At 41.7% G+C, this 22848-nt stretch overlaps 1 protein-coding gene across 1 annotated transcript in view; it reads right to left on the bottom strand.

Moving 5' to 3' along the window:
• Window positions 1-22848, bottom strand: part of LOC111979081 (potassium channel subfamily T member 2) — a 46078-nt gene that overhangs the window by 6180 nt on the left and 17050 nt on the right. The window contains 16 exon segments of the mRNA XM_070449041.1: window positions 2481-2501; window positions 2752-2883; window positions 3183-3266; window positions 4404-4505; window positions 5925-6036; window positions 9046-9180; window positions 9539-9610; window positions 10603-10775; window positions 11069-11174; window positions 11924-12128; window positions 12368-12570; window positions 13116-13265; window positions 13490-13492; window positions 14595-14664; window positions 14667-14699; window positions 17251-17359. Coding sequence (XP_070305142.1) covers window positions 2481-2501; window positions 2752-2883; window positions 3183-3266; window positions 4404-4505; window positions 5925-6036; window positions 9046-9180; window positions 9539-9610; window positions 10603-10775; window positions 11069-11174; window positions 11924-12128; window positions 12368-12570; window positions 13116-13265; window positions 13490-13492; window positions 14595-14664; window positions 14667-14699; window positions 17251-17359 — 1710 coding nt within the window.

The following is a 22848-nucleotide window of genomic DNA, read 5'->3' as shown; positions in this document are numbered from 1 at the left end:
GAGACGATTGGAGGACGTTCTTCGTCGCGGACTCTGCTCCTTGAGGTGGCGTCGTCTAAGTCCTCCACCTGCATAACTGAATAGCCTTGGGGTTATTGTTAATTTTATTGTGTTTACTTTTTATTATTTTTACTTTTTGGGTCATTTGCTAATTTCTTAACTTCTTTCTTCTTGACCTTGGTACTGTTAGTTAAGGGGGCTTGTATAAGCATTCACTGGTAAGGATCTTATACACTTGTTGGTATTCGGCGCATTTTGACTAAATAAAGTTTGATTTTATTGGACAAATTAGGTATTGTTTATGCCGTTTTTTTCTGTTTAAGAACCGTTTGTACGGCTGCTGAGTTGTGAAGACACATCAGCGGAGGAATTACCATCGCGAGCATGCGCTGTAGTACAGGTGGGGAGAAATACGGTGTATTATGCACTAAGTCAGCGCAGATTGCACCATTTAGTGCCGAGCGAAGGTCTCTCTCAGCACTACTTAAAGTTAATGCAATGACGCATGGTGTCTGTAATTGTTATATGCATCAAGGGGTAACGCCCTGCACAGTGTGAGAGTAGGACGGGAGGGGTGACAAAGACTAAAAGAATCCAGAAAATGCAAGTCCATATCTGCTATAGGTATAGTTTTCTTTAAGTAAGTTAATTGGCATTTTTAATTGCATGACAATAAGTATTTGATTACATCCATGAAAGCGAACTTTAATATTTGGTACAGAAACCTTAGTTTGCAATTACAGAGATCATACGTTTCCTGTAGTTCTTGACAGGTTGCACACACTGCAGCAGGGATTTTGGCCCACTCCTCCATACAGACCTTTCCAGATCCTTCAGGTTTCGGGGCTGTCGCTGGGCAATACGGACTTTCGGCTCCCTCCAAGATTTCTATTGGGTTCAGGTCTGGGACTGGCTAGGCCACTCCAGGACTTGAGATGCTTCTTACGGAGCCCACTCCTTAGTTGCGCCCTGGCTGTGTGTTTCGGGTCGTTGTCATGCTGGAAGACCCAGCCACGACCCATCTTCAATGCTCTTACTGAGGGAAGGAGGTTGTTGGTCAAGATCTCGGCGATACATGGCCCATCCATCCTCTCCTCAATACGGTGCAGTCGTCCTGTCCCTTTGCAGAAAAGCATCCCCAAAGAATGATGTTTCCACCTCCATGCTTCACGGTTGGGATGGTGTTCTTGGGGTTGTACTCATCCTTCTTCTTCCTCCAAACACGGCGAGTGGAGTTTAGACCAAAAAGCTCTATTTTTGTCTCATCAGACCACTGACCTTCTCCCATTCTCCTCTGGATCATCCGTGGTCATTGGCAAACTTCAGACGGGCCTGGACATTGCGCTGGCTTGAGCAGGGGACCTTGCGTGCGCTGCAGGATTTTAATCCATGACGGCGTAGTGTGTTACTAATGGTTTTCTTTGAGACTTGTGGTCCCAGCTCTCTTCAGGTCATTGACCAGGTCCTGCCGTGTAGTTCTGGGCTGATCCCTCACATTCCTCATGATCATTGAGGCCCACGAGGTGAGCATCTTGCATGGAGCCCCAGACCGAGGGTATTGACCGTCATCTTGAACTTCTTCCATTTTCTAATAATTGTGCAACAGTTGTTGCCTTCTCACCAAAGCTGCTTGCCTATTGTCCTGTAGCCCATCCCAGCCTTGTACAGGTTTACAATTTATCCCTGATGTCCTTACACAGCTCTCTGGTCTTGGCCATTGTGGAGAGTTGGAGTCTTGTTGATTGAGTGTGTGGACAGGTTTCTTTTATACAGGTAACGAGTTTCAAACAGGTGCAGTTAATACAGGTAATGAGTGAGAACAGGAGGGCTTCTTAAAGAAAAACTAACAGTCTGTGAGAGCCGGAATTCTTACTGGTTGGTAGGTGATCAATACTTATGTCATGCAATTAAAATGCAAATTAATTACTAATTACTTAAAAATCATACAATGTGATTTTCTGGATTTTTGTTTTAGATTCCGTCTCTCACAGTTGAAGTGTACCTATGATAAAAATGACAGACCTCTACATGCTTTGTAAGTAGGAAAACCTGCAAAATCGGCAGTGTATCAAATACTTGTTCTCCCCACTGTACATGAATGAAGTCTATGGTATGTCTATAGTCAAATAGGGTCAAATGAAATGACCCAGAACAAAGCGAATGATCAAGAGTGAGGCCAGAGAATGTAGAAGTTGGTTTGACAATGATTTCTTCCTGATATAACCACCAGTGGCAAGTCTCGACGTGGTTTATCAAGCACAATTTAACCAAGACACATTACAGTGGAAGAAAACCTACCTCATCTGCACAAAAAGTTGATTCAGTCTGGCAAAATAAATCTATTGTTTTTCGCGAATCATGGAATCACACAAATAGGAATCATGGAATCACACAAATAGGAATCATAGAATCACACAAATAGGAATCATGGAATCACACAAATAGGAATCATGGAATCACACAAATAGGGCTGAACTTACTTGGGAGGATGGCTCGCATTGCTTATGATGGGAAATGAAAAGAAAAGAGATGAATGACATTAATGTTGCTTAATGTGTTGTAACATGCTTAAATAACCATGAAAGCATACAGACTAAACATGTATACGTAACAAACGACAGAATGACAGCATAATCAATGCCACTGTAATATGTAATTAACACAACAACAAAAAATAACCTAAAATGGGATTTCACAGCCAAACAAATGAATGTCAACAATGTTAAAACAGCCTTGCGGTCTAGAGGGCACCTCCTCAGAGGAATCTGCTGTCTGGGACTCGGTCCTGTAGATGCCAATGGGAATGTCACCGACGGTGGAACACAGTTTCTGATAGAGCCTTCCATACGTCTGGATCCAAAGGTCCTCCTCAGAGATCTGCATCTAAAAGGTCATTTCAAACTCCATTTCTCTACAGGAGGAACAACTGTACAATGATTTTAAATGACCGTGGAGTCCCTTTTACCTGTCAGTGTAAGGATTTGGAAAGGCAAGTAAAGCCTGCACTGAGTTTATTTTCTGACCTTAGTTGCTGTGCTGTCACACATAGGATTACTGTACAGTACAACGGGTGAATCTCAATAGTCTAAAGACGCCTCCTCTCTTTGTCTTCTCTCCTTCTGTCTGAGACGTGGAGAGGAAACCACTTTTGACCATTGAGATGCACCCAGAGAGTAACTCACAGAGCAGAGGAAGCCAGAGCCCGGGGTGGTGTCCAGGCCCAGCAGCAGCCTGGTGATGGAGATAATATAGTCTTTGACAAACGACTGGGATGGCAGACAGGACAGACAGGACAGGACATGTGCATAGTCAGTACATAGAAGGGTCATTCCTGGTCATCCAGAAATCAACACATTCCAATTCGACTAGCATTATATTATATGGACACTGGGATGCATATGAACACATTGTGACAGTAAAAAGAATGTTACACATTAAAATGTACATAAATGTAGCATAATGTAACATAAAATATCTGGGAGTACAGAACAGGTGGGTCCTGCTGTACAGAACAGGTGGTTCCAGCTGTACAGAACAGTGGGTCCTGCTGTAAAGAACAGGTGGGTCCTGCTGTACAGAACAGGTGGGTCCAGCTGTACAGAACAGGTGGGTCCTGCTGTAAAGAACAGGTGGTCCTGCTGTACAGAACAGGTGGCTCCAGCTGTACAGAACAGGTGGGTCCTGCTTGACAGAACAGGTGGGTCCTGCTGTACAGAACAGGTGGGTCCAGCTGTACAGAACAGGTGGTCACTGCTGTACAGAACAGGTGGGTCCTGCTGTACAAACAGTGGTCCAGCTGTACAAACAGTGGGTCCAGCTGTACAGAACAGGTGGGTCCTGCTGTACAGAACAGGTGGTCCTGCTGTACAGAACAGGTGGGTCCTGCTGTTACAGAACAGGTGGGTCCAGCTGTACAGAACAGGTGGGTACTGCTGTACAGAACAGGTGGTCTGCTGTACAAACAGGTGGTTCGTCAGCTGTACAGAACAGTGGGTCCAGCTGTACAGAACAGGTGGGTCCTGCTGTACAGAAACAGGTGGGTCCAGCTGTACAGAACAGGTGGGTCCTGCTGTACAGAAACAGGTGGGTCCTGCTGTACAGAACAGGTGGGTCCAGCTGTACAGAACAGGTGGGTCCTGCTGTACAGAACAGGTGGGTCCTGCTGTACAGAACAGGTGGGTCCAGCTGTACAGAACAGGTGGGTCCTGCTGTGTACAGAACAGGTGGGTCCAGCTGTACAGAACAGGTGGGTCCTGCTGTACAGAACAGGTGGGTCCAGCTGTACAGAACATGTGGGTCCAGCTGTACAGAACAGGTGGGTCCTGCTGTACAGAACATGTGGGTCCAGCTGTACAGAACAGGTGGGTCCTGCTGTACAGAACAGGTGGATCCTGCCTGGTTACCTGGTAGAGGAGAGTGTCCAGCATGCCGATACTGAAGACCCTCCCTGCAGCGAACGGCAGGCGAAACATGAAGGCCAGGTTGGAGCCTTTCTCCCGCTCTTTCTAATAAATAATAATAATAAATAATAATACATTTTATTTGTAGAGCTCTTTCCAACACATGCAAGAATCACAAAGCTCTTTTAGCTCCCATAGACATGTAACGGGGGGACAGAAACAMCAACACACTAATCCCACTGGGCACAGACGTCAGTTCAACATCTAGTTATGATTGACTTTTGCTTGAGTTGTCATCTAACGTGAATTTAAATAAAAAAATCACCGTCTTTGAATTTAGGTTCAAAGTTGGGTAAAATCCAATCAGTTTTCCATGTTGATTCAATGTCATCACATTGAATTATTTGGATGAGATAAAGTGGAATAACTTTTATTCAACCAGTTTTTGCCCAGTGGGATGTTAGGGCAGCGTTCTGCAAACCTTTCCTTGAATAAACCAGTCTATTGCAGTACAGTATAACCTGATTATCATCAAGTCTTTCAGGTGTTACAACTGGAACGGACCAAATGGGGGTGCTCAAGAAGAGGCTTAGGATATTTGAAAGAGAGAGAGCGCCACCCGGTGGTCGATACTGATGTGAGGTGGAAGATGCACCGCAACAGGAACTATATTGAATACTTGTTAAGGAAAGGATGCCTACGCATAACATAATACCCGTCATATTACCCCTGAAAATGTTACATGTCACATGTGTCTATGAATGGGAATAATCATTTCTCTCAGAAAAAAAGATCCAACGTCTGGTGTTGTTTGAGAGGGCCGTGGAAAAATTCTATGCTTGTACTGTATGTACTGTCCAGTCTTCACATAATGATTGTTTAACCTTCTCTTCCTTTGCTTTGAAGACTACTCAATGTATAGTTAGTAGCCTTTGAAGACGACTCAATGTAGTCAGTAGCCTTTGAAGGCTACTCAATGTAGTCAGTAGCCTTTGAAGGCTACTCAATGTAGTCAGTAGCCTTTGAAGGCTACTCAATGTATATATTTCGTACCAGGGTTGGGGTCAATTCCATTTCAATTCCAGTCAATTCAGAAAGTAACCCAAATTCCAAGTATATATTTTTCTAATTGAAAAGCATTAAAGAGAATTTGAGTTTCAGTCTACTTCCTCAATTGACTGGAATTTAACTGGAACTGACTCCAAACCTGGTCCATAGCCTTTGCTACTGCAGACAAGAATAACTAGTTGTAAACTTTGCATTTATAGAGCTAGAGACATCTACATAGTTTGGGCTGGGATTCAATCCAAGGCGTATTATAGAGCAACACACTGAACAGTCGACAACGCGCCTTTTAATTGACGCTTGAGTTGACATCTTCAGCATGAATGCAATCTCCGCAAACGTCGGGGACATTGCTTTTAAAATGCTAATTGTCAGCTGTCAAGTGTGTTTCTCTATAACGCGCCTTGGACTGAAACTCGGCCTTGAAGTACAGTTGGTGTACATTCAGTGACGGCTTACCTTCTCCAGTTTAGAGAGAGTCAGAGAGTACCAGTCCTTAGCTCTGAACTGCATAAACCTCATGTTGGCGGGGTGGGTTAGCTCGGTGATGATACTGAGACTGGAGAACAACCTGGATGAGAAGAAACACAATATAGCTGAGATTAACTGAACAAAATAAAACAGAAAATCACAATGGCAGAACAAAATGTCAACTTTGTAATCAAATGTGACATCCAAAATACACTGAGTTGACCAAACTTTAGAAACACCTTCCTAATATCTGACAAGGTGTCGACAGCGTTCCACAGGGATTCTGGGCCATGTTGACGCCAATGCTTCCCACAGATGTATCAAGTTGTCTGGATGTCTTTTGGATGGTGGACCATTCTTGATACACATGGGAAACTGTTGAGCGTGAAAAAACGTGCATTCGGAAAGTATTCAGACCCCTTCCCTTTTTCCACATTTTGTTACGTTCAGCCTTATTCTACAATGGATTAAGTAAAAAAATGTCCTCATCAATCTACAGACAATACAACATAATGACATCACAATACCCCATAATGACATCACAATACCCCATAATCATTATGGGGTATTGTGATGTCATTATGGCATAATGACATCACAATACCCCATAATGACAAAGGGAAAACAGGTTTTTAGATTTTTTTTCTAATTTATTAAAAATAAAAAACAGAAATACCTTATTTACATAAGTATTCAGACCCTTTGCTATGAGACTCGAAATTGAGCTCAGGTGCATCCTGTTTCCATTGATCATCCTTGAGATGTTTCTACAACTTGATTGGAGTCTACCTGTGGTAAATTCAATTGATTGGACATGATTTGGAATGGCACACACCTGTCTATACAAGGTCCCATAGTTGAAAGTGCATGTCAGAGCAAAAACCAAGCCATGAGGTCGAAGGAATTGTCCGTAGAGCTCCAAGACAGGATTGTGTTGAGGCACGGATATGGGGAAGGGTACCAAACAATGTCTCCAGCATTGAAGGTCCCCAAGAACACAGTGGCCTCCATCATTCTAAAATGGAAGAAGTTTGGAACAATCAAGACTCTTCTTAGAGCTGGCCACCTGGCCAAACTGAGCTATCGGGAGAGAAGGGCCTTGGTCAGGGAGGTGACCAAGAACCCGATGGTCACTCTGACAGAGCTCCAGAGTCTCTGTGGAGATGGGAGAACCTTCCAGAAGGACAATCATCTGCAGCACGGAAGTCTGGATCGAGGGAAAGATGAACAGAGCAAAGTAGAGAGAGATCCTTGATGAAAACCTGCTCCAGAGTTCTCAAGACCTCAGACTGGGGCGAAAGTTCACCTTCCAACAGGACAACAACCCTAAGCACACAGCTAGCACAATGCAGAGTTGCTTTGGGACAAGTCTCTGAATGTCCTTGATTGGCCCAGCCAGAGCCTGTACTTGAACCCCATCGAACATCTCTGGAGAGACCTGAAAATAGCTGTGTAGCAACGCTCCCCATCCAACCTGACAGAGCTTGAGAGGATCTGTAGAGAAGAATGGGAGAAACTCCCCAAATACATGTGTGCCAAGCTTGTAGCGTCATACCCAAGAAGACCTGAGGCTGTAATCGCTGCCAAAGGTGCTTCAACAAAGTACTGAGTAAAAGGTCTGATAACYTTTTCTTTTTATTTCTAAAAACCTGTTTTGCTTTGTCATTATGGGGTATTGTGTGTAGATTGATGAGGGGGAAAAAACGATGTTATCAATTTTAGAATAAGTCAGGTGTCCTTAATGTTTTGTACTCCTTGCTGTCCCCAGTCCACCTGGCCTTGCTGCTATTCCAGTTTCAACTGTTCTGCCTGCGGTTATGGAACCGCCACCTGTCCCAGACCTGCTATTTTCAACTCTTAATGATCGGCTATGAAAAGCCAACTGAAAATGATTCATGATTATTATTTGACCATGCTTGTCACTTATGAATATTTTGAACATCTTGGCATAGTTCTGTTATAATCTCCACCCGGCACAGCCAGAAGAGGACTGGCCACCCCTCATAGCCTGGTTCCTCTCTGGTTTCTTCCTAGGTTTTGGACTTTCTAGGGAGTTTTTCCTAGCCACCGTGCTTCTACACCTGCATTGCTTGCTGTTTGGGGTTTTAGGCTGGGTTTCTGTACAGCACTTTGAGATATCAGTGATGTACGAAGGGCTATATAAAATAAACTTGATTTGAAACTTATATACTCCCTTAAATGAATGACTGGATGAAATGAATAACTATGAAATAATAGCCTAGCTAATAACGTGTGAGCAAACAAAACAGCATCGCTATCTACTGTACTAACACATTCCAGGATTATCACTATTTAGTGAGCAACTGATACCGATACTCACTGTATATACTAGCTACCTAATCAAGCAATAAGGAGAGGAGGTGTGGTATTGGCCAATTTACCACGGCTAAGGTTGCGTTTGGGCTGGATACAGCCCCTTAGCCGTGGTATATTGGCCATATACACAAACCCAGAGGTGCCTTATTCTTTATAACTGGTTACCAACGTATTAGAGCAGTAAAAATAAATGTTTTGTCATACCCGTGGTATATGGTCTGATATATCACGGCTTTCAGCCAATCAGCATTCAGGCTCGAACCACCCAGTTTAAAATATAGGTTAATAATAACAGTGGCTCATGAAACATAAACCCATATCAAAGTGTTTCAATGTTTGTGCAAGCTTCTACATTGTCTGGTGAAAATTATATAAGGTGGTTGACATTTTTTGATTAATTGTCTGACACAAGAGCAATCAGAAAACAAATGGATTCCTGATGCAGTGTGGCAAGGTTGCCAAGGAAACTAGCTCTGAGTGTGTACTTTAATCTACACGGTTGAAAAAAATCACTGTCATATAATTCTCTTCTTTGAAACCACCTATAAATGTTTTATCTTGTGTTTAAAGATTTAGTAAAATAGCCTGTATGACACTTTTGATGTCATAGAAATGCTGCATAAAATGTGTGAACATATGGTCAGTATATTGTATTATACAATAGTTTGACCAAGGTTAAAACCATGACAAGTGGCCTTTGGTAACAGTGCGTAGATTGGATAGGGGTTGAGGTACCTGAACAGTGTCTGTACATTGATAGGGGTTGAGGTACCTGAACAGTGTCTGTACATTGACGATGGTCTTGGCATCAGCCATGTAGTCCTCTTCTGCACTCATGGTGCTCTCCTTGTCCACCACCACCATGTTGGCTGCAAAGGACACACCGCAACGCAGGAGGTCATCCAGGCTAGGAAAACACGCACGCACGCACGCACACACACACTTGACATAAATGACTACACATTTCCCTGACCAGGAAAAACTCTGGACTCTGCATATGAGCTAGCTATGACGGATTATCTGTGACAGATTCACTGTGGAGAGAGAATCGTAACTGATAGCATCTTGGAGGCTGTCAAGAAGGTGACTTTCTACACAGGACTTATGAGAAATTGCTTTTTTGGTTCACTCAGTCTATTTCCTTGAGATGTAATCTTGATAGGGAGACTAGAAGTGGAAGAGTGCCACATACACTCGCAGAACAGGCACTAAAGAAGATGATGTATAAGGTTATAAGGTGTGTGATGATGCTGTGTGTCACATACTTATCGATGGAGCCCACCATGTAGTAAACCATAGGGAACCCACAGACAGCCTCCAGGAACTGTGTGTCAGGCCTGGTGAGACAACAGAACACTAATCAGAAGAGAACCGAGGCTTGGCTGGTGCGTAAAAGCCCACAATTCAGACTAACTAAGAGGTGTAATGGGTTTGCACAAAACAATATGTCTCATCAAGCTTACTTCATTATTCAATGTTTTAAATGTTTTACTGCATTAGGGATGGCATTCACAGACGTTTTGGCTTTACAGCCTTCTTCAGTGTGTAGGAACTATTTTTATTTGATTCAAAACAGAGACAACAGAACACACCACAACAACATAGAATAGAACAGAATATAATATAATTTAATATAATTAAATTGAATAGATATTTATTGTCCATATGCACAGATATTGTTATTTTTGATGTCACAGTACCCAACCAGACATATCCGAAAGACACAGTTACTTTTGTAATATTACTTATCATTACCTCATGCCAGTCGCATGAAAAATGAGCAAATGGACTTGAAAACTASTGGAAAATACACTCCAAAATGATGTGTGTCAAATTTGCTAAGGCAGAGATGAGTGGCYGAGAACGAGACGCACGTGGACACATCAATCATCGTGCGCGGACGTATCAATTCAGGTTACAAGTGTAGGCTTATTTGAAAATCACCGAATGTAATTCCTTACATTTTTAGGTGTTTCGTAAACAGATGTCTCTTTCCGTTTATCAAAAAACATATTTAGATATATTCCCCAAAGGGAGAAAGAGCGAAATGTTTTCATTTCCTCAGGACATCTCATTGAGGTCAGCAGACCTCTTTTTCTGGTTGCAATATTCCAGTAGCTTTCGCCAAATTCCCAGGTTTCCAGAAATCCTGGGAATAAGATTCTGCTTATTCCCTAATTATGTCTGGAATATTCCAACCAAGATTTCTGGAAAAACTGTGATATGGGGAAAGGGAATCTGGCAACCTTACCTTTTTTAAATGGGAGACCTGGTCAAGAGGGCAGCTGAATAAAAAGGATAACAGGATGTTTTGAAACGGTCTTCTTACTGATTATCCAGGAGSAGCACAATGGGGTTCAGCTCTTTCTTTAGTCTGTAGGAAGCTCTAAGCGGGASGATGAAGTTGTACAGTCCATTCCCCGCCGTCTCAGCMGACACAATGATCAGCTTGTTCTTAAAGCTGTAGGCTTTGGCATCCTCAAAGTTGTTATGGTTACAACCCTGTGGGGGAAATAAACGTTGTTGCTTTTTAAATTATATATATTAATATATATATATATATATATATATATATATATATATATATATATATATACAGTATATTTAACATAGGCTGTACTTGTGGGCCGATTTCCTGGACACGGATAGCGATTCTCCATTGTGCATGCTTTTTTAGTTTAGGACTCGGCTTAATCTGTGTCTGGAAACCAGCCTCAACATTGCAAAAGGTGAACATGACTTAAAACTACCTACAGTATATTGATTTAACTGAATAAGTGACTTTCATAATTTACCTTTTCCAGTCTGAGGCAACAGTATGGTACTTTCTCCTTCAATAGATGGCACAGTGTYGGAGAACTACCGATGTAGGGCAGGTTGGGAGGAAAGCCTTTCATATAGCTTGAAATAAACAGACACACAATTCATATTTTACTGCAGGGGTGGGCAGTAGGATGTGGATCTCCCATTCAAGTGAATGGCCAAACAAATGTCATGATTGTCTCACAATGCATCATCTACCGCAGTGGGTCTCCAATTCCAGTCTTGGAAAGCTACTGGTTATGCAAGCTTTTGTTCCAGCCCAACACTAACCTACATGATTCAATCTATGCATGGTCTTCATTCTGGACCACAGGAGGCTGCTGAGAGGATAACGGATCATAGTAATAATGGCTGGAACAGAGCAAATGGAATGGCATCAAACACTTTAATGTTCCGCTCCAGTCATYACCACCAGCGAATCCTACCCAATTAAGGTGCCACCAACCTCCTGTGTTCTGGACCATGACTAATTGAATCAAGTGTGTTAGTGCTGAGATAGAACAAAACCCTGCACRCACTGCAGCACTCCAGGACCACATTTGGAAACAACTAACTCTATTGATAATGACCATAAGGCTTACATCCTCCCCAAAAATCTACTTTAAGAATAAGAAGTAAGACATATTGCATTGTATCTTATATAAATAACAGTGGAGGCTGCTGAAGGGGAGAACGGCCCATAATAATGGCTGTAACATCGCTAATGGAAAGGCATCCAACCATGTGTTTGATGTATCTGATACTATTCTGTTCCAGCCATTAACACGAGCCCGCCCTCCCCAATTAAGGTGCCACCAACCTCCTGTGAAAAATAAAATAAAACATACTCCTCAGTTGATAGGTCCTCGTTGGAGGGCATGGTCTCGTCCTCTGATTGGTCGCTATAGAGGTCACCTGTGTGCATAGAGGAAGTGTCTGGCACCTCTAGCACGGGGCCGATGCTGGGCCTCCTGCTGTTACCCTTGATGTCCTCCGGGGGGAGACAGAGAGAGGGCCCACAGCCTGTGTCCTGGAGGTCTATGGCCACAGTGCCTGAACAAGGAAGGATACAAAGAACATACAACGTTTCCAAAATACTATTTATTGTGGGCATATTTCTGTGTCTTACAAGTCAATTCATTTATAATTTTTCCRAAAATACTACGAAACTACTACTACTAAGTACTACTTTAAAGTATTTTTACTGAAGAACTTTACACCACTGCTTAATATACTTGTACAATACATCACTTCATACTAGGTGGTATTGGAACAGAAGTCATATTACTGACCCATGCAGGCGATTACACTGTGTACAGGCAAGCAGGGCCRGCTACCCGTCCTCTCCCTCTGGGTCTTAAAGGTAGTGTTCTCCTCCTTAGTGATGTTGATGTAGAAGCAGCTGTCATTGGGGCTCATTCTGAACTGTGGCCCGGGGTTCAGCAGGATGCTCTTACTGTCCTTCCGGCACACCCCGATCAGACACACGCCATACCTGAGGACAGAGATAGAGATATAGGGTTAGGGTTAGATCACATAGGCTGGAGGTTTAGAGGGCAATACGAAGAGGGAGAGTGATGTCTGTTCAAAGCCATTGTCTGGGGCCCTGAGTTTTCCTGACCACACAACGAGACCAGGAGAAACTCGGGGGCCCATTTCTAGCCTATACAGTAACTAGAGTTTTCTCTATGCCCAAAGCTTTTCCTGGTAAGGTCATGTGGTCAGGGCCCTACTCTTGACCTTTGACCTACATATTGTCACCCGAATTAGAAGACTCATAAATAGGGCTGGTTTTAAATGTGTAGGATCAGTGAACCTTTCAATCTTATGTGTGTACTGGATACGTGGTTATTGGGTATTGAGTTTCTGAGCCCACATGTCTGTTCCCATCCATGGCTACAACTGAAATAGCACAGAAAATCAAATCATTGGAACCGGTATCAGAAGAAAATGTGGTGATTTGACAGTAGTGAGGCTTAATAAGAGAAGCGACCCTTGACCCTGGGACCACGCTAAGAGGTATTGGTGTTAGCTACTTACTTCTTATGCGCGTGGAAGGAGGCGTAGGGGAAGCTTTTCCCCATGTACTCTGAGAAGAAGATGCTGTCTCTCATGACGATGTTGTAAACCTCATTCCCCGAACACTTGCCATAAGTCCTGTGCCACTCCTCTGGAGACTGCTGCCCCTCCCTGAAGCACACAGAGAAATGTTTGGTAACACTTCCTGGGAATACACTATTCATAATGCATTATAAGCATAATTATAACATCTTATGAGCTGCTATATAATGCTGTGTAAAGCACTACGAGGGTATTCATATGAAGTGATACTTTTAGTTGGGTTCAGTCTGGGCTTTCGCTGCAGACAATTAAATAGGTACAATATGAGGGTCTGTAGCATTTCTCCCTTTCACAGACTTGGTGGGTAGAGACTTGGTGGGTAGAGACTTGGTGGGTTGGTGGGTAGAGACTTGGTGGGTAGAAATGTGGTGGGTTGGTGGGTAGAGACTTGGTGGATTGGTGGGTAGAGACTTGGTGGGATGGTGGGTAGAGACTTGGTGGGATGGTGGGTAGAGACTTGGTGGGTTTGGGGGTAAGAGACTTGGGTGGTGATGGGCGGTATGAGACTTGGTGGGAGGTGGTGGGTTAGAGACTTGGTGGGTGGAACTTGGGGGATTGGTGGGTAGAGACTTGGTGGGTGGGCTTGGAGACTTGGTGGGGTAGAGACTTGGTGGGTTGGTGGGAGATAGAGACTCGGTGGTGGTGGGTGGAAGACTTTGTGGTGGGGTGGGTGCGGTAGAGACTTGGTGGCGTTGGTGCTGGGTAGAAGACTTGGTGGTTAGGGGAGGTGTCGGGGGGGGTGGTGGGTAGAAACTTAGTGGGTGGGGGGGTTGGTGGTTGCTGGGTAGAGGATTAGTGGTAGGTGGGTAGAAACACTATGTGGGGGGGGGGGGGTTGGGTAGGTTGGTGGGGAGAAAACTTAGTGGTGGGGGGGTGCTGTGCTGGTGAGGGTAGAGACATAGTGGCTAGGTGGGGTAGAAAGCTTAGTGGGGAGGGGGGGGGTTAGGACTGGGTTAGAAACTTAGTGGTGGGGGCGAGGTTGCTGGGTGCGACGGCTAAGACTAGTGGTAGGTGGGGGTGGGAGCGGCTAGAAACTTAGTGGTAGCGTGGTAGAGACTTGGTGGTAGGTGGTTGGTGGGCACAGAGACTTGGTGGTAGAGACTAGTGTAGGTGGTAGAGACTTGGTGGTAGGGGGTAGAAACTTAGTAGTGGGGGGGGTGCGGTTGCTGGGTAGAGACTTGAGTGGTGCGGGGGGATGGTGGGGCGGGTTCTGAGTGGGGTGGGTTGGTGGGTTGGTTGGTGGCGTGGTAGAGACTTAGTGGGGGGGGGTTGGTGGGATGGTCGTAGAGACTTAGTGGTAGGTGGGGTGCCTACTGTACTTTGCAGATCCTATGGAGTGTAGACCATTGAAGAGTCGACTAGATATGGAGGGTGCAGGGGGTTGTGTAACTTACCGGCCTTGGTGAAGTGTGGACCAGCTAAGTTATGAGGGAGGAGGTTGCTGGACAGATGCAGTTCAGGGCAATCTGGCATACTTGAATTCCTCCTCACACACTACATGATCTGGGAAACGGAGAAGAACAAGTTTTGATGTCGTTTTAAAAGAGTCTTACAGAGATGAGATTCCATAACCAGGTTCCATCCAACCTTTCATGCAAGTAAGTACATGTCGGATAAAAAAATATCACAACAGGCCTGATGGAAACACGCAAATTTGTCCGGTAACTCATAAAATGGGTGACAAAACAAAATACGCTAGACAAGTGGATCTTTTGGTGTCGGTAAAGTTCAATATGCAAGAAATGTTGGTGAAAATGCTTTTAATGAGCAAATATTGATATAATAAACCATCATTTTGAAGTAAACTTGGAGTCACACAATGATATGTTGTGTGGTCCTCCCACTACGACTCGGGAAAGCATGCAGTTTATTAGGTAGTGAAAGTTCACAACGGTGATTGATGTCCTTTCCAATAATATGAGGCTCTTATTCTGGAGCAAGCATGATCGATGCTGGGCTGCCCTTTTGACAAATAAAAATACTTTAGTCTCTTAACCTCTTCGTCCACATTTTCATTTCATAATGTAGGCTATCCTACCCGCACTGTTTCTGCAAAGCTGTTGGCTAGAGCACACGAGCCAATACCAGAGTGGGCACATTTGTAATACAATCAACATTTTTGGGGGAAACAAAACCATCAGTAGAGTTGAAATGCGAGAGAAACCACATTAAGTTTTAGTCTTTATTGGTATATGGGAATTAACCACAAAATACAGTTGAAGTCGGAAGTTTACATACACATTAGCCAAACACATTTTAACTCAGTGCACAATTCCTGACATTTAATCCTAGTAAAAATTTCCTGTTTTAGGTCAGTTAGATCACCACTTATTTAAGAATGTGAAATGTCAGAATAATAGCGGAGATAATTATTTATTTCAGCTTTTATTTTTAATCACATTCCCAGTGGTCAGAACGCTTCGGGTAGCCTTCCACAAGCTTCCCAAAATAAGTTGAGTGAATTTTGGCCAATTCCCCCTGACAGAGCTGATGTAACTGAGTCAGGTTTTGTAGGGCTCCTTGCTCGCACATGCTCTTTTCAGTTCTGGCCCAAAAATGTTCTATAGGATTGGCCAGGGCTTTGTGATGGCCACTCCAATACCTTGACTTTGTCCTTAAGCCATTTTGCCACAACTTTGGAAGTATGCTTGGGGTCTGTCCATTTGGAAGACCCATTTGCCAACCAAGCTTTAACTCCTGACTGATGTCTCGAGAAAGTTGCTTCAATATATCCACATAATTTTCCTACCTCATGATGCCATCTATTTTGTGAAGTGCACCAGTCCCTCTGCAGAAAAAACAACCCCACAACATGATGCTGCCACCCCCGTGCTTCCCCGGTTGGGATGGTGTTTTTTGGCTTGCAAGCCTCCCCTTTTCCTCCAAACATAACGATGGTCATTAGGCCAAACAGTTCTATTTTTGTTTCATCAGACAGAGGACATTTCTCCAAAAAGTACAATCTTTTCCCCATGTGCAGTTGCAAAACCGTAGTCTGGCTTTTTTATGGTGGTTTTGGAGCAGTGGCTCTTCCTTGCTGAGCGGCCTTTCAGGTTATGTCGGAATAGGACTTGTTTTGCTGTGGATATAGAACTTTTGTACCTGTTTCCTCAGCATTCTTCACAAGGTCCTTTGCTGTTGTTCTGGATCGATTTGCACTTTTTGTACCAAAGTACGTTCATCTCTAGGAGACAGAACACATCTCCTTCCTGAGCGGTATGACGGCTGCGTTGTCCCATGGTGTTTATACTTGCGTACTATTGTTTGACAGATGAATGTGGTACCTTCAGGCGTTTGGAATTGCTCCCAAGGAATGAACCAGACTTGTGGAGGTCTACATTTTTTTTCTGAGGTCTTGACTGACTTCTTTTGATTTCCCCATGATGTCAAGCAAAGAGGCACTGAGTTTGAAGGTAGGCCTTGAAATACATCACAGGTACACCTCCAATGACTCAAATGACGTGTCAATTAGCCTATCATAAGCTTCTAAAGCCATGACATAATTTTCTGGAATTTTCCAAGCTGTTTAAAGGCACAGTCAACTTAGTGTATGTAAACGTCTGACCCACTGGAATTGTGATACAGTGAATTATAAGTTAAATRATTTGTCTGTAAACAATTGTTGTAAAAATGACTTGTGTCATGCACAAAGTAGATGTCCTAACCGACTTGCCAAAACTATAGTTTGTTAACAAGAAATTTGTGGAGTGTTTGAAAAACGAGTTTTAATGACTCCAACCTAAGTGTATGTAAACTTCCGACTTCAACTGTATATTGTCATGTGCACTACGTCATCACGCGCAGCCTTTTATATGCAACAGGTCATTTTCATGGAACATSTCTGTGTGGAAAATGAGCATATTGTTTTTATGCAGATTTTAGAATATTCACATGAAAATATCACCAATTGGATGGAAACCCAGCTATTGAGACTAACCTAAATGCATAGAGGAGGGTTTACCCAGGTATTGGAGCCACAATTCAGAAAGATGTATGCCAAGKTCCCGAAACATCTAAACAAATGTCTCTTAACAAGACATTAGTCTGTCATTACCTGCAAATTTCACATGGAATTTATTCTCTGGCTTCAGAATCTGGACGTAAATGGGGCACTTTGGAGCGAAATCCTTCACAGCCCAAGCTCGCAAAATGGTCTGATGGTCCTTAAAGTTAAACAAGACAAAAATAATACATTAGAGGTTCATTTTTATTTGTTTGAACTGTTTTATGATTGATTGCTTTATGCACTGGTTAAAAGACTGGCCACTAGAGGTATGTTTACGGCAGATGAGCAACACAAAGTCCCCCCGTCTACCTTGTATAGGTACTTGTCCTATTATAAGTGATGCTCTTGCCGGTATGTACCATAGTATTGTCAACTCACTTTGCAATTAAAATATTTTTGTAACAAAAAAGGCAGATGTATTTTAGCGCCACAATGCTATTGCCAGTCTGATCAGACCATAGCTTCAACTCTACAAAACTAAATCAACTGCTGTATCAGAAATTAGAGGCATGTTCTATGACTCATACCCTACAGTCACTTGTATTACAGTTCTAATAAACTGTAATAGACCTAATAGAACTCTAATAGAGCTCTAATACAACTATAATAGAACTCCAACAGAACTAATAGAACTCTAATAGAGCTCTAATAAAACTCTAATAGAACTCCAATAGAACTAATAGAACTCTAATAGAACTATAACAAAACTCTAATAAAACTCTAATAGAACTCTAATATAACTAATATAACTCTAATATAAGAGTTCTATTGTTCTATTAGAGTTTTTAGTTCTATTAAGTTTATTAGTTCTATTAGAGTTTATTAGTTCTATTTAAGAAGTTCTATTAGTTCTATTTAGAGTTATATTAATTCTATAGATTGTATTAGTTATATTAGAGTTTGTATTAGAGTTTTATATTAGTTATATTAGAGTTATATTAGTTATTTTAGAGTTTATTAGTTCTATTAGAGTTCTATTTGTTCTATTAGTTTTATTAGAGTTATATTATCTATTCAATTTCTATTAGAGCTATATTAGAGTTAATTATTATATTAGAGTTATTATTAGTTATATTAAGAGTCTATTAGAGTTTTATTAGAGTTTTGTTTTAGTTATATTAGAGTTTATTAGTTCTATTGAGTCTTCTATTAGTTCTATTAGAGTTCTATTATTCTTTAGTTCTATTGTTCTTTAGAGTTATTAGTTATATTAGAGTTGTATAGAGTTTCTGATTAGTTCTATTGGATTTATTAGTTTATTAGAGTTCTATTAGTTCTATTGGTTATATTAATTCTATTAGAGTTGTATTAGTTATATAGAGTTGTATTAGAGTTCTATTAGTTATATTAGAGTTATATTAGTTATTAGAGTTATATTATTCTATTGAGTTCTATTTGTTCTATTCGTTTTATTAGGTTATATTCATCTATTCAATTTCTATAGGTATAGAGACTTATATTAGTTATATAGTTATATTAGTTTATTAGAGTTCTATTAGAGTTTTATTAGAGTTTGTTAATAGTTTATTAGAGTTTCTATTAGTTCTATTGGAGTTCTATATAAGTTTTATTAGAGCTCTATTAGAGTTTCTATTAGTTTCTGTTGGAGTTCTTATAGTTGTATTAGAGCTCTATTAGAGTTCTATTAGGTCTATTACAGTTTATTAGAACTGTATACAAGTGACTGTAGGGTATGAGTCATAGAACATGCCTCTAATTCTGATACACAGTTGATTTAGTTTTGTAGAGTTGAAGCTATGGTCTGATCAGACTGGCAATAGCATTGTGCGCTAAAATACATCTGCCTTTTTTGTTACAAAATATTTTAATTGCAAAGTGAGTTGACAATACTATGGTACATACCGCGCAAGAGCATCACTTATAATAGGACATACTATACAAGGTAGACGGGGGGACTTTGTGTTGCTCATCTGCCGTAACAATACCTCTAGTGGCCAGTCTTTTAACCAGTGCATAAAGCAATCAATCATAAACAGTTAAACAAATAAAAATGACCTCTAATGTATATTTTTTGTCTTGTTTACTTTAAGGACCATCAGACCATTTTGCGAGCTTGGCTGTGAAGGATTCGCTCCAAAGTGCCCCATTTACGTCCAGATTCTGAAGCCAGAGAATAAATTCCATGTGAAATTTGCAGGTAATGACAGACTAATGTCTTGTTAAGAGACATTTTGTTTAGATGTTTCGGAACTTGGCATACATCTTTCTGAATTGTGGCTCAATACCTGGTAAACCTCCTCTATGCATTTAGGTTAGTCTCAATAGCTGGGTTCCATCCAATTGGTGATATTTTCATGTGATATTCTAAAATCTGCATAAAACAATATGCTCATTTTCCACACAGACATGTTCCATGAAAATGACTGTTGCATATAAAAGGCTGCGCGTTGACGTAGTGCACATGACAATATACAGTTGAAGTCGGAAGTTTACATACACTTAGGTTGGAGTCATTAAAACTCGTTTTTCAACACTCACACAAATTTTCTTGTTAACAAACTATAGTTTTGGCAAGTCGGTTAGGACATCTACTTTGTGCATGACACAAGTCATTTTTACAACAATTGTTTACAGACAAATTATTTAACTTATAATTCACTGTATCACAATTCCAGTGGGTCAGCGTTTACATACACTAAGTTGACTGTGCTTTAAACAGTTTGGAAAATTCCAGAAAATTATGTCATGGCTTTAGAAGCTAATGATAGGCTAATTGACATCATTTGAGTCAATTGGAGGTGTACCTGTGAGATGTATTTCAAGGCCTACCTTCAAACTCAGTGCCTCTTTGCTTGACAATCATGGGGAAATCAAAAGAAGTCAGTCAACGCTCAGAAAAAAAATGTAGACTCCACAAGTCTGGTTCATTCCTGGGAGCAATTCCAAACGCCTGAAGGACCACATTCATCTGTAAAAACATAGTACGCAAGTATAAAACACATGGGACAACGCAGCCGTCATACCGCTCAGGAAGGAGATGTGTTCTGTCTCCTAGAGATGAACGTACTTTGGTCACAAAAGTGCAAATCGATCCAGAACAACAGCAAAGGACCTTGTGAAGATGCTGAGGAAACAGGTACAAAAGTATCTATATCCACAGCAAAAAAGTCCTATTCCGACATAACCTGAAAGGCGCTCAGCAAGGAGAAGCCACTGCTCCAAAACCACCATAAAAAGCCAGACTACGGTTTGCAACTGCACTAGGGAAAGATTGTACTTTTTGGAGAAATGTCCTCTGTCTGATGAAACAAAAATAGAACTGTTTGGCCATAATGACCATCGTTATGTTTTGGGAGAAAAAGGGAGGCTTGCAGCCAAAAACACATCCCAACCGGGAAGCACGGGGGTGGCAGCATCATGTTGTGGGGTTGTTTTTCTGCAGAGGGATGGTGCACTTCACAAAATAGATGGATCATGAGTAGGAATTTATGTGGATATATTGAACAACATTCTCAAGCAAGTCAGTCAGGGACTGCTTGTTGCAAATGGGGTTCTTGGCCAAATGGCACATGGACCCAGCATAGTGGTCAGAAAAGTTGTGGCAAATGTTAGGACAAAAGTCAAGGTATTGGAGTGGGCCATGCACAAAGCGCTGCTCGTCATCACTATAGAAATATTTTTGGGCCAGAACTGAAATAAGCAGTGTGCGAGAGGAGCCCTACAACCTGACTCAGTTACATTCAGCTCTGTCAGGGGGAATGGGCCAAATGTTCCTCAATTTATGGTGATTTTGGAACCTTGTGGAAGGCTACCCGAAGCGTTCTGACCCCACTGGGAAGTGATTAAAAATAAAGCTGAAAATAAATTATCCGCGCGATTCATTGCGAGAATTTCACATTCTTAAAATAAGTGGTGATATATGCGACCTAAAACAGGAAATTTATACTAGGATAAAATGTCAGAGAATGCTGAACAGTTGTTTTAAATGTGGTATTCGGCTAGTGTGTGTGTAACTTCCGATTCTAGTACGTTGTTATTTTTTGGTTCAAATCCCTCTATACAAAAGACTAAACTAGAAGTTGGGTTTCTCGTGCATTTACTCTCACTGATGGTTTGTCCAAAATGTTGATTGTATTAAATGCCCTCCTGGTATGGTGGCTGGTGTGCTTCTCAGCAAGCAGCTTTGCACGAAAACAGGTGGCGGGTGGATAGGCCGTGCTTGACATTACTGTAAATGAAAATGTGGGGACGAAGAGAAGTTATAAGATAGAAGTATTTTTTATTTGTCAAAAGGCAGCCCAGCATCGATCATGTCCTTGCTGTCTCCAGAATACAGAGACCGCAAGTATGTATTGGAAAGGAGCCATCAATCACTCGGTTGTGAAATTTCACATAACTGCTATTATACTGCATGCTTTCCCGAGTCGTATGGGAGGACCACGACAACATATGCAATTGTGTGACTCAAGTTACTATCAAAATGGATGGTTCTAAATATATCAATATTGCTCATTAAAAGCATTTTCACCAACTATCTTCTTGCATACTTGGAAGCTTTACCTGACATCCGAAAAGATCCACTGTGGGTCTAGGCGTAGATGTTTGTTTGGTCACCATTGTTAGTAAGTTGTACCGGACAAAATTTGCTGTGCTGTGTTTTCTGCATCAGGCCTGTTGTGATATTTTATTTATCCGACTAGTGTACTTACTGTGCATTGAAAATGGTGGAGTGGCACCGTAGGTTATGGATATCTCCATCTCTGTAAAACTTGTTGTTAAAACGACAGTCAAAGCCGTTGTTCTTCTGCCGGTTCGCCAGATCGATGGTAGTGTGTGGGAGGAACTTCAAGTACTGCCCAGATTGGCCCTGAACTGCATCTGTCCAGCAAACCTCCTCCGTCATAAGCGTTACTGGTCGTCCACACTTCAGAGTCAGGCGGTAAGTTTATCACAACCCTGTGGCCTGGCAGATCTAGTCGACTTCAATGTCCTACACTTCAATCAGGATCTGCAAAGTACAGTTAGGTGTCAACCAAAATATCCGACTAAGTTCTACCATGGTCAGCATAACAAGCTAACTCCCAACCGACAACTTATTCTCTCTGACCAACAACCATACTAACCTACCAACCACGCTTTTTTGTAATTCCATCAGACTATGTGCCCGTTTTTGCATATTTTAAACCTACCCCATACAGTAGTGGAACATACGCATGTTAAGGTTTTTGTACATTGTAGAATAATATAGTGGAAGACATTCAAACTATGATAACACTATGGAATCATTTAAACCAAAAAGTGTTAAAAATTCAAAACATTTGGCGATTCCTTCAAGTAGCGCCACTTTATTGGATGACAGTTTGGCCGATTGGCATCGCTCAACCAGCTACTGGATGTTTTTAAACGAGAGAATTGAAATTTGGTGTGGCGCGGTCAATCAGATTATACATTCTAATTGGTTTTGTTTGTTTTAATTTTTTTGCTTATATGTCATTAATGTTTTATAGTTTTGTCTTCTATTCTCTACATGAGAAATTTAAAATAAGGAAAATTCATGAGTAGGGCAAACTTTGATGGAATAGTAGTCCAATATTATGTAAAAATATCTTCTGCAGAATGACTGACCAGTTGCTTTAAAGCAAATTCTGATTCTCTCGAAGATGGTTCCATCTGTCAGGGCGGATG

The sequence above is a fragment of the Salvelinus sp. IW2-2015 genome, linkage group LG19 (assembly GCF_002910315.2).
Source record: "Salvelinus sp. IW2-2015 linkage group LG19, ASM291031v2, whole genome shotgun sequence".
Classification (NCBI taxonomy): Eukaryota; Metazoa; Chordata; class Actinopteri; order Salmoniformes; family Salmonidae; genus Salvelinus; species Salvelinus sp. IW2-2015.
This window is presented reverse-complemented; position numbering and strand designations above follow the sequence as displayed.